The sequence below is a fragment of the Larimichthys crocea genome, chromosome XI, assembly GCF_000972845.2.
Source record: "Larimichthys crocea isolate SSNF chromosome XI, L_crocea_2.0, whole genome shotgun sequence".
Classification (NCBI taxonomy): domain Eukaryota; kingdom Metazoa; phylum Chordata; class Actinopteri; family Sciaenidae; genus Larimichthys; species Larimichthys crocea.
The window spans coordinates 1,540,815-1,551,597 of NC_040021.1; the positions used below are offsets into that span (position 1 = coordinate 1,540,815).

General features: G+C 40.8%; 2 protein-coding genes across 3 annotated transcripts; both read right to left on the minus strand.

Moving 5' to 3' along the window:
- Positions 1-1,109: 1,109 nt before the first annotated feature.
- Positions 1,110-7,463, minus strand: traf3ip2a (TRAF3 interacting protein 2a). Of its 2 annotated transcripts, none has more exons than XM_010735887.2 (10): positions 7,401-7,463; positions 6,888-6,930; positions 6,357-6,785; positions 4,761-4,884; positions 4,477-4,661; positions 4,296-4,384; positions 4,153-4,221; positions 3,958-4,062; positions 3,363-3,437; positions 1,110-1,676 (listed from the first exon to the last, which is right to left on the minus strand). In XM_010735887.2, the coding sequence occupies exons 2-10, from the start codon at positions 6,901-6,903 to the stop codon at positions 1,530-1,532; spliced, it is 1,239 nt and encodes a 412-aa protein (XP_010734189.2). In that variant the 5' UTR covers positions 6,904-6,930; positions 7,401-7,463; the 3' UTR covers positions 1,110-1,529. The 2 variants fall into 2 exon arrangements, with proteins under 2 accessions (XP_010734189.2, XP_019119314.1); XM_019263769.1 differs by lacking the exon at positions 7,401-7,463 and adding an exon at positions 7,320-7,393.
- Positions 7,464-8,225: 762 nt separating this feature from the next.
- On the minus strand, positions 8,226-10,577 carry LOC104922943 (probable G-protein coupled receptor 139). Its single transcript, XM_010735906.2, has 3 exons — positions 10,557-10,577; positions 9,609-9,729; positions 8,226-9,232 (listed from the first exon to the last, which is right to left on the minus strand). The coding sequence occupies exons 2-3, from the start codon at positions 9,688-9,690 to the stop codon at positions 8,226-8,228; spliced, it is 1,089 nt and encodes a 362-aa protein (XP_010734208.1). The 5' UTR covers positions 9,691-9,729; positions 10,557-10,577.
- Positions 10,578-10,783: the final 206 nt, after the last annotated feature.

The window sequence follows — 10,783 nt, forward strand, 5'->3', positions numbered from 1 at the left end:
TAGATAGATAGATAGATAGATAGATAGATAGATAGATAGATAGATAGATATATATATAGATATATATCACTGAGGCTTTAACCAGCCCTAGGAGGAGCTGCTCTCAGTACTCCACATCCAGGCAGGCAAAAACACCTTTCTTAAAGGAGCAGTGTGTGGGATTTAGTGACATCTAGTGGTGTAGTGCTGTCTTATTTTCAGGTACTTATTTTTTGCCACATTCTGTAAATAAAGCCCCCTAAATCTGACACACTGAAGCTTTAAAGTTGAACACACTATGTTTTTTCTTTATCTTCTTTATTGACGTTCCTGTGATTCTGAAATTAAGTTTGAATTAAACCTGAAGATTGAAATTGTTACATACCAAAAATGTATGGTTTTAATACACAGCTTCAATAAAAACAAAAAATAGATAAAAACACACTTGTCTTGCTCATACCTTTTTACAGAGTATATACTGTGTAATATACTGACTAATCGATGAACATTTACTACTACTACTTTACTGTCAATTGCTTCATTGTAAGTTCTCTTTCAAATTAAACATCTTAAAACATTTTGTTCCTGCAGCACTTACAGCATTTTATGACTCACACGTAGTTTAATCATGTCATGGGAGCTGATACTAGAGCAAATATTACTGGGACCACTACAGAAAATGTCACAGTCCAGCCATACAGGACTATTACTTACTCTTGTTTACTTCTTTATTCTGTTTGTAATAATGATAATTTAAAAAATCTCATCTTATGTTGAATGTACCTTCTGATTAAACATACAGTTGTCTCTCTTTAAAGCTGCACTATCAATATTTTCATATAAACAATGAATTAAAGGACTGTGCGTAATGTAAAGGGTCGCTCGTCAGGGACAAACCCACAAAGAAATCACTGCACTTTCTTGCAGTTAAAACACAAAGTAGCGACTTGGCCAGCAGCAAACAGTACACAGACAAATTTAATGATGATTTAAAAAACATAACGCAGCATCCAGCAGATAAAAAGACAGGTGGAGGAGACCAAAACAAAGCAAAAGTAAATCAGTTTAGATTCATCAGCAGGCCAGAAAGACCAATCTGAATGAATGTTATTGTGTCAGCTGTAAATAAATACAGAACTGTTAGCTAATATGTTCACATAGCAAAAAACAAACAAACTCACTCTCAGTCCAACCCACAGAACAGCAGCAGGCGTCTGATTGGTCACGCCCCATACTGCCAAAGTAAAACAGCTAGCCCACGAGCGCTATCAGGATACATTCAAACAATCCATTCAGCCTCATAAAATGAAACACCAAACGTTATCATCATGGAAAAATACCAGTAGTATTCAGAGTATGTGGTTAAAATGAATTATAACTCAACAGAACAAACAGCCAATCTGTATCGGAAAACACCTAACAGCCCATCTGCCGCAGTAACAACAGTCCTCATCAAGGCACAAGTCACACCTACAGCATGCTGAGGTTTGGACAAAACAAACTTTTCTTTCAACTGATCAGTTTCAGTGTCTGTCTTTTTTTGGTTTTCCTCAGAGGGGACGTACAGTGAGGGTAAGGTCACCCCCTCGCTGTGGGATAATGTAGCGCTCCTCCCTGAACAGGCGCAGCAGCAGGTCCTGGGTGTCCTGGGGCCAACGGTAGATCCTGGTGTTCTGGAGCCAGTTGGGGACATGTCTCTGAAATACAGGCAGAGTGGCTCAGTTAGTGTTAGTCAGAAAGGCTTACAGGCTGATGAAGATGTCATCCAGATGTGGCCTGTAGCTACAACATTTAGCTCTGTTCTTAACATACACTGTGCAGGTCTTGGACATTTTCACATGTGTTATGTAATGAAGAGGCACAGGACGTCTGTCCCTATGTTGAACACCTGTGTGAAACCAACTTCACCTTGAACACAAGACATGAAATGTTTTCACATTATGACGTGATACTGATCCATTTTCTTTTTCTGCAATGGCAGGGATATACTGCGTACCATATGAGCCTTGTTGTGGGGATGTTATGCACGTGCAGGGAAACAGCACATATGACTTAACATCTGCAGATTATGTATTAATATCCACAGTGAGTATGTGTGGTTTAAACAAAACCCCCAATTATATAGATTTTATGGATAAACATAAACAAACTACAGTACATGAAGACATGAAGACATGTGTCTGATAGTGAAAGAGTTCATTATGAGCACTTCAACCCTCCACTGACAGTTCTGAACCTTTTATGCAAAGCATTTATGAATAGATCTACACTACACACAATTATTTGCCTTTGATTTGGCATTGATTTATTTACATATTTTAACTCTGTGAAAGAAAATCATTCATCAGCAGCAAGTAATCCAAACATTACAATGATGTGAGAATATTTGAGTCATGCTGATATGATAATTAGCACACACTGCATAAGATGCTTGAGTCAAGCCATATTTCAGAATATAATGTGGATAAAAATATTTATACAGATGTGCAGAATTTATTTTAGAAAACACTTAGCTTAGCTTACCTTAGCTCCACTGACTTTTTTCAGTGTATTTTCTAATAAGTAGAAGCACGACACTGACGTGTTCGAAGTTAAAAGATTTTTTACTAATGAACTTACTTCAATTAGTTAAAGACACAGCAATAATTATTAGCATTCAACAACTACATCTCCCATAAGTCTTAGACATAACAACAAAATGTTATCAAATCCTCGGACTTGTAGTTTTTCTGTGTCAAAGCACAGCTGTTACTAATACCATTATGGATGGTAATATTCAAGGGTCCCAACGAGTCCTGACCATGAGCCACACCTGAACCCTGAAACTGAAGCAGCTAAATGGAATTCAGTCATCATTTATTTGATTATTTGCACCTGACTGGAACAAAAAGTCTTCTGGGAAAAAGATGTGATGTAGCCTCTCTGAACAATACAGATACTGCTTATTTCTTAAACGGGTATGTGACTTTCTTTATATACAGGTGAAAATTAGTACCCAACATGCTATGTTTCCTTTCTGTCATTCTCTCTGCATCCTCTGCTCTTGTGTCATGACACAGGGCAGCTCAACACATCTCGGCATACACAATACATGTCAATACAATGTCATTTGATTATAGAAATTTTCATTTAGAGGACTCAATACCAAATGAGCAGCTTGTATCAAGTAAGTATCGATCTACCCATCCTGAGTGGGTGATTTAGAATGAGGGTTAGCACTGTGATGGATGGTTTATCTTAAAGGTTCAATACTCAACTCAAATTACAAGAATTAGTTACCCCACCAAACGAGCTGAATGAAGACCATGAGACATTTGTCACATCCTGGTTTTAGAATCTAAATGATCCAACCCATAAATGTGTGGTATATTGCATTTATTTACCTTTGTCGCATTAGGAAACAACACAGGTACCAGTCTGAAGTTCAGGCAGCCTTGTTGGATGAACTCATTTTGGATCTGTACCAACAAGGAAACAGGATAATCAGTTCTTAACTTAATAATGCAGGCTAAAAATCAATACACTGCTGCTGCTTTTGTCTTTGCCTGGTTAAAACTGTTAGATTTGTCCATGAGTCCTGATACAATGAAGCCTTTTAAACCCACAGAACTCACTGAACCTTCTTTGTTTCCACATCTGATGCATTCTTTGACAATAAACAGCAGCATTAACAGAGAGGCTGGATTGCACTGAGCATCGTGGAGCTGTGACAGCCTTCCAGGCCCAACAGCTGGGCTGCTTCAGCACCTGTGACACAATGACACTGTGGGACTGTGAGTGTGGGGACACTGGGTAGAGCTGGCAAATGAATTGTCCTGTTTTCAAGTCCCAGAAGGCATTTCCTCTTCTCCTGTTCCCACTGCCATGAACAGGGAGGAAATTTCATGACATAAGATCACCACAAGAGGGTGATGTTTCACACAGATGCTTCTGCCTCGCTAGTTGACAGCTGTCTTGACAGTAACGGTGAGTTCCCACCTGATTGTGAATGTACTTGGTGTGCAGGCCGTGCTCGTCGTCTCCGTCTCCCTCCACGTCCTCCTTGTACTTGGGGCTGATGACCACGATGATGAGCACTGATTTCTGTAAAATCACATCTCACTGTCAGCTTTTTCACAGAAGGCCACAAACTGGAACTCATTCTCTGTTTTGACTCCACAAGTCAAGACCTACATCATTCAAATATCTGTCCATCCATTTGGTGACGGCCAGTCTTCGGATTGGATTGTCAAAGATGTCGATCTGTCAAGACACAGGCAGGGTGTGAGCATTTAGATGGAGGGTTACGAAGAAGATGGAGACATGTCAGTACTTACTGCTAGATCGAATCCCTGATCAGTCAGGAATTTGGAAAAAGCGATAATTTCGCCAGCTGTGTCCTCCGAATATGTGATGAAAATGTTTCCTGTCAAGGGAAGTTGGTGAATCATCATTATCACATCCTTAACCCTGCCTGTTACATTACATTGTTCATGGAGGGACACCAGGGAGACTTACTACACTCCGCAGGTAGACTGATGGTCCTCTTGATCTCCCTCGTTACTGGTCCAGGACGAGCCTGGAAGGAAGGTTGCATCATGCGCTCATGCATAACATCTCTAGGAGCGGCCCCATACTGAGGGACTGATCCATGGCTGGCATTTGGAGCATTTCTCTCTTGCAACCTATCATGGGGTGGATTCCTGTGGAGAGAAATAATCATGTATGACATCTGTGAAGTATCATAGGAATCCATGTTGAAAATATTATAATGACAAACAGGACTGTAATCATTCTCATACCATAAGTGCTGGCGGTGTTGAGGATCTGCAGGGTAATCATGTTTAAAATGACGATTATTATCAAGAGGGGGCAGATTTGCTGGAGGGCAGCACGCACACTGTCTCCCCTGCGTTGTATGGGGGCCTGCAGAGAGATGTGGAAGAGTAGACATAGAATTCCCAGTTTGGACCGTCTCCAATCCAGCAATAATGAGGTCATGCAGACTCAACAGAAACACAATGAGCAGCAGCCAAATGATACCTAACAGGGTTTAGGGAGGCAACTTTTAAAACGAAATCCATAACAGATGTTGGATTACTGGAGCCGTGAAGAAGCAAATAAAATGTTCCAGTTATGGCCTGTAGTTGTATTGTTTGACACACATTTTGAATAGAACAGCAATGCTGATATTTGTAGAGTTATGTTGCATGCAGACAATTGAATTCAATACTATTCAGTGTCTATAAAATATATAATTAGAATATCCCCAAATGGATATCTATAACCTTCTACCAATGACACTAGCTATTATATTACAAGTGCCATCTGACACTAAAAGTCTCTGCTGAGGTCCACACAAATGGAATGATTGAAATGATTTGCTCATTAAGACAGTGACCCACCACAAGCAAAACTTGGCAGTGCAGCATGTAGTCTTCAGCCCTGTAAGCGGCTCTGAGGTGCTGCACTTACACGTACACCATTTTCAGAATCAGTGCTAATGTCGGCATGCTAACATGCACACAATGACAATGTTAGAGCAACATTGTGTAACCTTTCTACCATAAAATAACACATATTAAATCATCATGCTGCACATAACTCAGGTGTAATCAGGTGAATGGTGTCGCGCACTTTGTGCTCCAGGTATGACCACCTGCAAGAAGTATGTAGCTTTTTATCACTAAGTCACACACCACCATTGCCCTGATTTTGGTGAAACTGGCAGTCCATCAAAATTTTGTAATTTTTTGATATTTTAGTCCAGTGGTGGACTGCCCGACCAAAATCCCCATCTCTAAAGCCGTGTCGATATTAAGCAGACAAAAGCAGACAAGTTTTACTGTCTTGTTGGGTCAAAATTAGAAAAAGATATTGGTGTAGATAAACTAATGTTAATTAGATTATTGCCACAAAATAGATGTGCAAATGTTAATTTATGTGGTTCGCAGTGTGTTAATGTCCTATGATACACATGTTTAATAATGACTGTCATCATATTATATTATATCATATCATACATAGCTTATGGATGGCTCAGGTAAGTCCTGAACCATTCCTTGTATGCTGCTATAGGCCAAGAATGCCAAACAAATCATGTGGTCAGAGATATTTGGGGCAGTGTTTAGCTCAGTTGGTAGAGCAGCCGCCACATGTTGTGGAAGGGTTCAAATCCGACCTGTGGCTCTTTTCCGCATGTCATTTCCTGTCACTCTTCAGCTGTCTCTATCAAAAATAAAGCTTGAAAAGTCCAAAGAAATATAATATAAGGGGTATTTATCTGCTAATGTGCTTCAGAGTCACAGGAAAACTCACATCTACTGTAATCTTTCATTAAGACAGACAGTATACAGTATCCGCATGGTGTCGTGATTGGACATAATGAGTGTTGTTACCGTCAGACATGAGCGTTAGAGGGTGGTCCAAGCTTTCTACCTCCGCAGAGCAATCCTGGGGATAGATTGAAGGAACTGCAACACCTCTACTGTGGTTGACCATGAGGTCCCGTTCATACAGCTGCAACGGCTCTATGAGACCTGGAAACTGGAATAGGTGCATCTGTCTTGAGCCTATAGGGACGATCATGCGAGGTTGGGGTGCAGTATGACCGGCTGCTCTCTGGTAGTACTGGCTTTCAGGGAGTCTGGACTGCCTGACATTGTGTGCTACCCTTCTATCTTGTTTGAAGCCATGTTCATGCAGTGTTTCGCTGGTCTCTGTAGGTTCATCACATTGTTTGCAAGGGGGCGGCCAGGCCAAGTTGAGGCTGGAGGTTGTCATGCTCTCATCCATCTCAACAGGAGCACTCTGATGAGGACAAGGTCCTGACAACAAGAGCAGACATAGAAAACAGTTTGCACTTTATTCGGAAAGACATTTAGATCAGTTGGACAGATTCCTGAGTCTGACAAGGATTTGTTTCCTACCTTTACAAGATTCCATTTTGTCCTGGAGGAACGTGTGTTGTCTCTGGTAAGGTGAGCATGACAGCAATGTTAAAGGAATTTCACACAGTACTTATCTTAAAGAGACACAGTACAGTCAGTATCTTACGTGAGAACAACAGGCACGAGAAACTGTAGTTTCGACTGAGAGACTGAAAGTAAATTTTTTAACAACAAAGCCATTAACAGCATTAAAAGCTATCAGCATACATGGAAATTCACATGCTACAAAGTAACCAAGCTGTTCTTAAGAGTAAGATCTATTTATTCTTGTTCCTTGCTCAGTGAATAGGTGTGTACCTTTACAAGTGAGTTAACATACCAACAGCAACGCTTCAAACTAGTACAAAGGTCAAAATCACTGATCCAAGGGTATGTCAGGTATGCCTTCTAAAATAGCAAATAAAAACGTACTCAAAAGTTTCCAGTATGTTTTTCCCCTCACAATTCACACGACATGCATAAAGTAGAACGTCTCTGTAATCCCACACCTACCTTTTCTTTTGACCCGCTTACTCGACAGGCACAGCACAAACCTGTTCTGAGGCAAACAGGAAATATTCCCACTATGCAAAGCAGACAAGTCTCGTGACCCATTTATGCAAATAATGCGGGGCATTAAGACGGCAACTGCCAGGGAAAAGTTAGGTATTCTGTGGCCACTCAAGTTAAAACGTTTCTTTGATTTGAAAGTTGACCAATCTCATTTTCATCCAACCCTGGGAAAAGAGGATATTTGAATCCTCATTAAAATCAATCAAAAAGTATCCCAATTGACTTGACATGTACAAGTACATAAATATACAGTAACTTGCAGCACTGGTCAGGTGTATTCAAATTTTATTTGGGATAAATCACTACTATCAAAGGTCAATAGCCCATCCACATTCATTATTTCACTTCATATATTTAGTCTGTATTGTCTGATTGCCAAAATTAGTGTACAGCCAGTCTAATAGTGCTGTGAGGTTTCAGTTAGACAGTGGTGCCTTGAGCTGTGAACATGATAATGCAAACAAGCTCACGATGACATTGCTAACGTACTGATGTTTACAATGTTAACTATGTTAGTTTAGTGTGTTAGCATGCTGTTAGCATGCCAATGTTTCCATGGCAATCCATCTAATAATTGTTGAGTCAACTTCATGGTGGTGAAAAAAGTCATTAATGTACATCGTCTGTAAGTCATTGAGATATTTCAGTCTGAACCAAAGAGGTGGACTGACCAACCGCCAACTGCCATTCCCAGAATCAGCTTTTCCAAGACAGCTACATGGCTAAAAAGAAAGGCACTTAGTCCATTCTTCCAGATCTTTTCTACTAAGTCTGTTTGAGTTTGGTGAGCACCACAGTGCCTGGGTTGCTAGACGGCAAGGTCTTATGATCCACAACTGAGAAAACTTTCATGGTGGTGTGGTTGAGGACAGAGGCAAGCTCACGTGCTTTTGATTTACAAGACACCACCTGGACCAGCTCCCGCCGGAAGCGGCGGCTGACCATGCAGTACAGCAGGAAGTTGGTGGTGGAGTTGAGGTTCTGCAGCATATTGGCCAAATCTCCAGCTACGTTGATGGGGATGTTGTAGTCGTCCCTGTTGAAGTTATTGTTGTTGTACTTGGTCCTCAGGATGCAGTAAGTGACAAAGCGGGGCAGGCTGAGCACGACAAAGGCCACGGAGACGGTGCTCAGCAGCAGGATGGTCCTCTTCAACATTCCCCTGCTGCTCCGCCCGTGCATGACACGACGCTCCTCCTTGGTGAAGAGATTTCTGGCCCGACACAGATGGTACCCCATGAGGTAGTTGAAGATGATAACCAACACAATGGGTATTCCCCCTGAGAGGAAGGTGGTTATCCACACTATAACAGTAGAGTAGGTCTCATCACGGTAATGACACTTGGGCAGCGTCACATTAACCCCGTCTATAATATCATTGACAGGTGTGACGATGTTGATCCAACCCAGCGGCACAGAGACAAGATGTGATGCCAGAACGATAGCGACACATGTCAGTTTAGTGACCCAGGCCTGCGAGAAGTGCTTCTTTGCCGTCGTGCTACGGAGGACAAGGTAACGCTCGATGGTGAACACCACCACGATCCAAGAGGAACTATACAATGATCCATACTGCAGGAACCCCAAGATGCCACACCAGGGATTGGAGTGCCAGAAGGGCCGCTGTACCCAGAAGGTGAGGGTCAGATCAATAAGGATCACCCACACCAGGTAGAAAGTATCCACAATAGCCAGACAGCTCAGGTAAATAATGGCCGTGTCAGACATCCCACATTTACGGAAGCAGATCATGTAGAATGTGAAGAGGTTGGCTGGAAGACACGAACACAAAAGCTCTAATGGATACAGTCTGACCAGAATTTATGCTATTAGCAATGACTTTATGAAGGTATGGTGGATTTATTTATTTTTTGCTGCAGGAATCAACATTTATAAGAGAATAGTTCATGGGTCTGTAAACCAAAACAACAAGCTACAAGATGCTAAAACGGAAATTAGAGCTAAAGGTAACTGCAAAATTGGGCGATAACGGTCTGTGGGATTGTCACTATAATTGACTGTATTCAAATTAGCATTGACATAGACGTTTGTAACATTATTATCATTAGTAACCTATAAACATATGCCTGATCTCACACAGGTAACAACTGTTCTGATAAAACATATTCAAGATAAAAACATACAAACCTGGAATGCCCATGATGCAAAGCAACGGGTAATAGATCTTCTGAACAGTGATGAAGACGGTGACTGAGATGCCTCCCTCCATGGTTCATTCACCACCAGGCAATGGCTCACATGCTAATACCTGCAATAAAGCCATTAGAGAGGTGGAGCAGAAGAGTACAGTGGACGGACACTGTGAGGGGTGACTTCTCAGATTTTCCACTGTGTCTCTTATGATTAAAAATGTTCACTTAGTAAAAGTAAAGGTTTTTGAGCTATTACATTTAGTTTAAGGTGCTCTGGAGACAGTTATTAACAAGCTATATATATATATATATATATAGCTTGTTAATAACTGTCCCCTCTCGCGAGCATTAAAACCAAACAAAGTGTATATATATATATATATATATTAATATAATATATAATATATATATATTATATATATATAGATATATATATATATAACTTATGTTTGGTTTTAAATGCTCTCAGAGAGGCTGTTTTACAAGCCTATTTGGATGCACAACTACTGTGTCATGACTCTCAACATTTTTTGTTCAACTGTGTTTGAACTTGCATACAGAGACCAGAAAGCTCTTTATATGTTGCAGTAACAAAGTGAATCAGTTTAGCTGATGACTCAATAAAACTGATCTGCTTTGGGTGGGACTCACTGAAAATTCACTGAGGAAAAGGAGGCAGTGGAGGTTTCTGTACAAAGTTCTATAGAAAAGCTGCCCAGTGTTACCAAACAGTACCAGTACATAGAGATCCACTGCTATCATACTCACACCGAGCTCCCTGCAGCTGTTTTACTGAGACTAATTTTACTTAACATAAATAATCACAATAAAGAAAGACACAAATATTTCCTTCATCCTTTGGTTCAATAATCTGGACTGATACAAGTTCATTATCTGGGTAAAAAAAATCAGTTGATAATAAAACAGATCAAAGTGGACATACCTGGTGTCTACAGGACCTCTGTGCTGTGTTCTATAGCTGTGAAGGTTTCATAGAGGTCTTCCACAGCTGTGCATACCAGCTGGTTAAGGACAAGACCATCGGTGATGTGAGGAGGGGATGGAGAGAGACAGCTCCAGCTGCTGTTCCTATAAAGCTCCAGGAGGAGGGAGTCACATCACCTGACATATATCTGATATGAAGGCTCAGTGGGTCCTAAATGAGATGCT

Bases quoted from the DNA above. Each gene is read 5' to 3' on its own strand.
- traf3ip2a (XM_010735887.2), bottom strand. The intron at 4,885-6,356 runs GTAACAACACTC...ATCTCTCTGCAG, and splicing joins TCTAACGCTCATGTCTGACG to GCCCCCATACAACGCAGGGG. The intron at 4,063-4,152 runs GTAGGTCTTGAC...GTGATTTTACAG, and splicing joins TGGACAGATATTTGAATGAT to AAATCAGTGCTCATCATCGT.
- LOC104922943 (XM_010735906.2), bottom strand. From the start codon at position 9,690: ATGGAGGGAGGCATCTCAGTCACCGTCTTCATCACTGTTCAGAAGATC. The intron at 9,233-9,608 runs GTTTGTATGTTT...CGTGTCTTCCAG, and splicing joins TTGCATCATGGGCATTCCAG to CCAACCTCTTCACATTCTAC.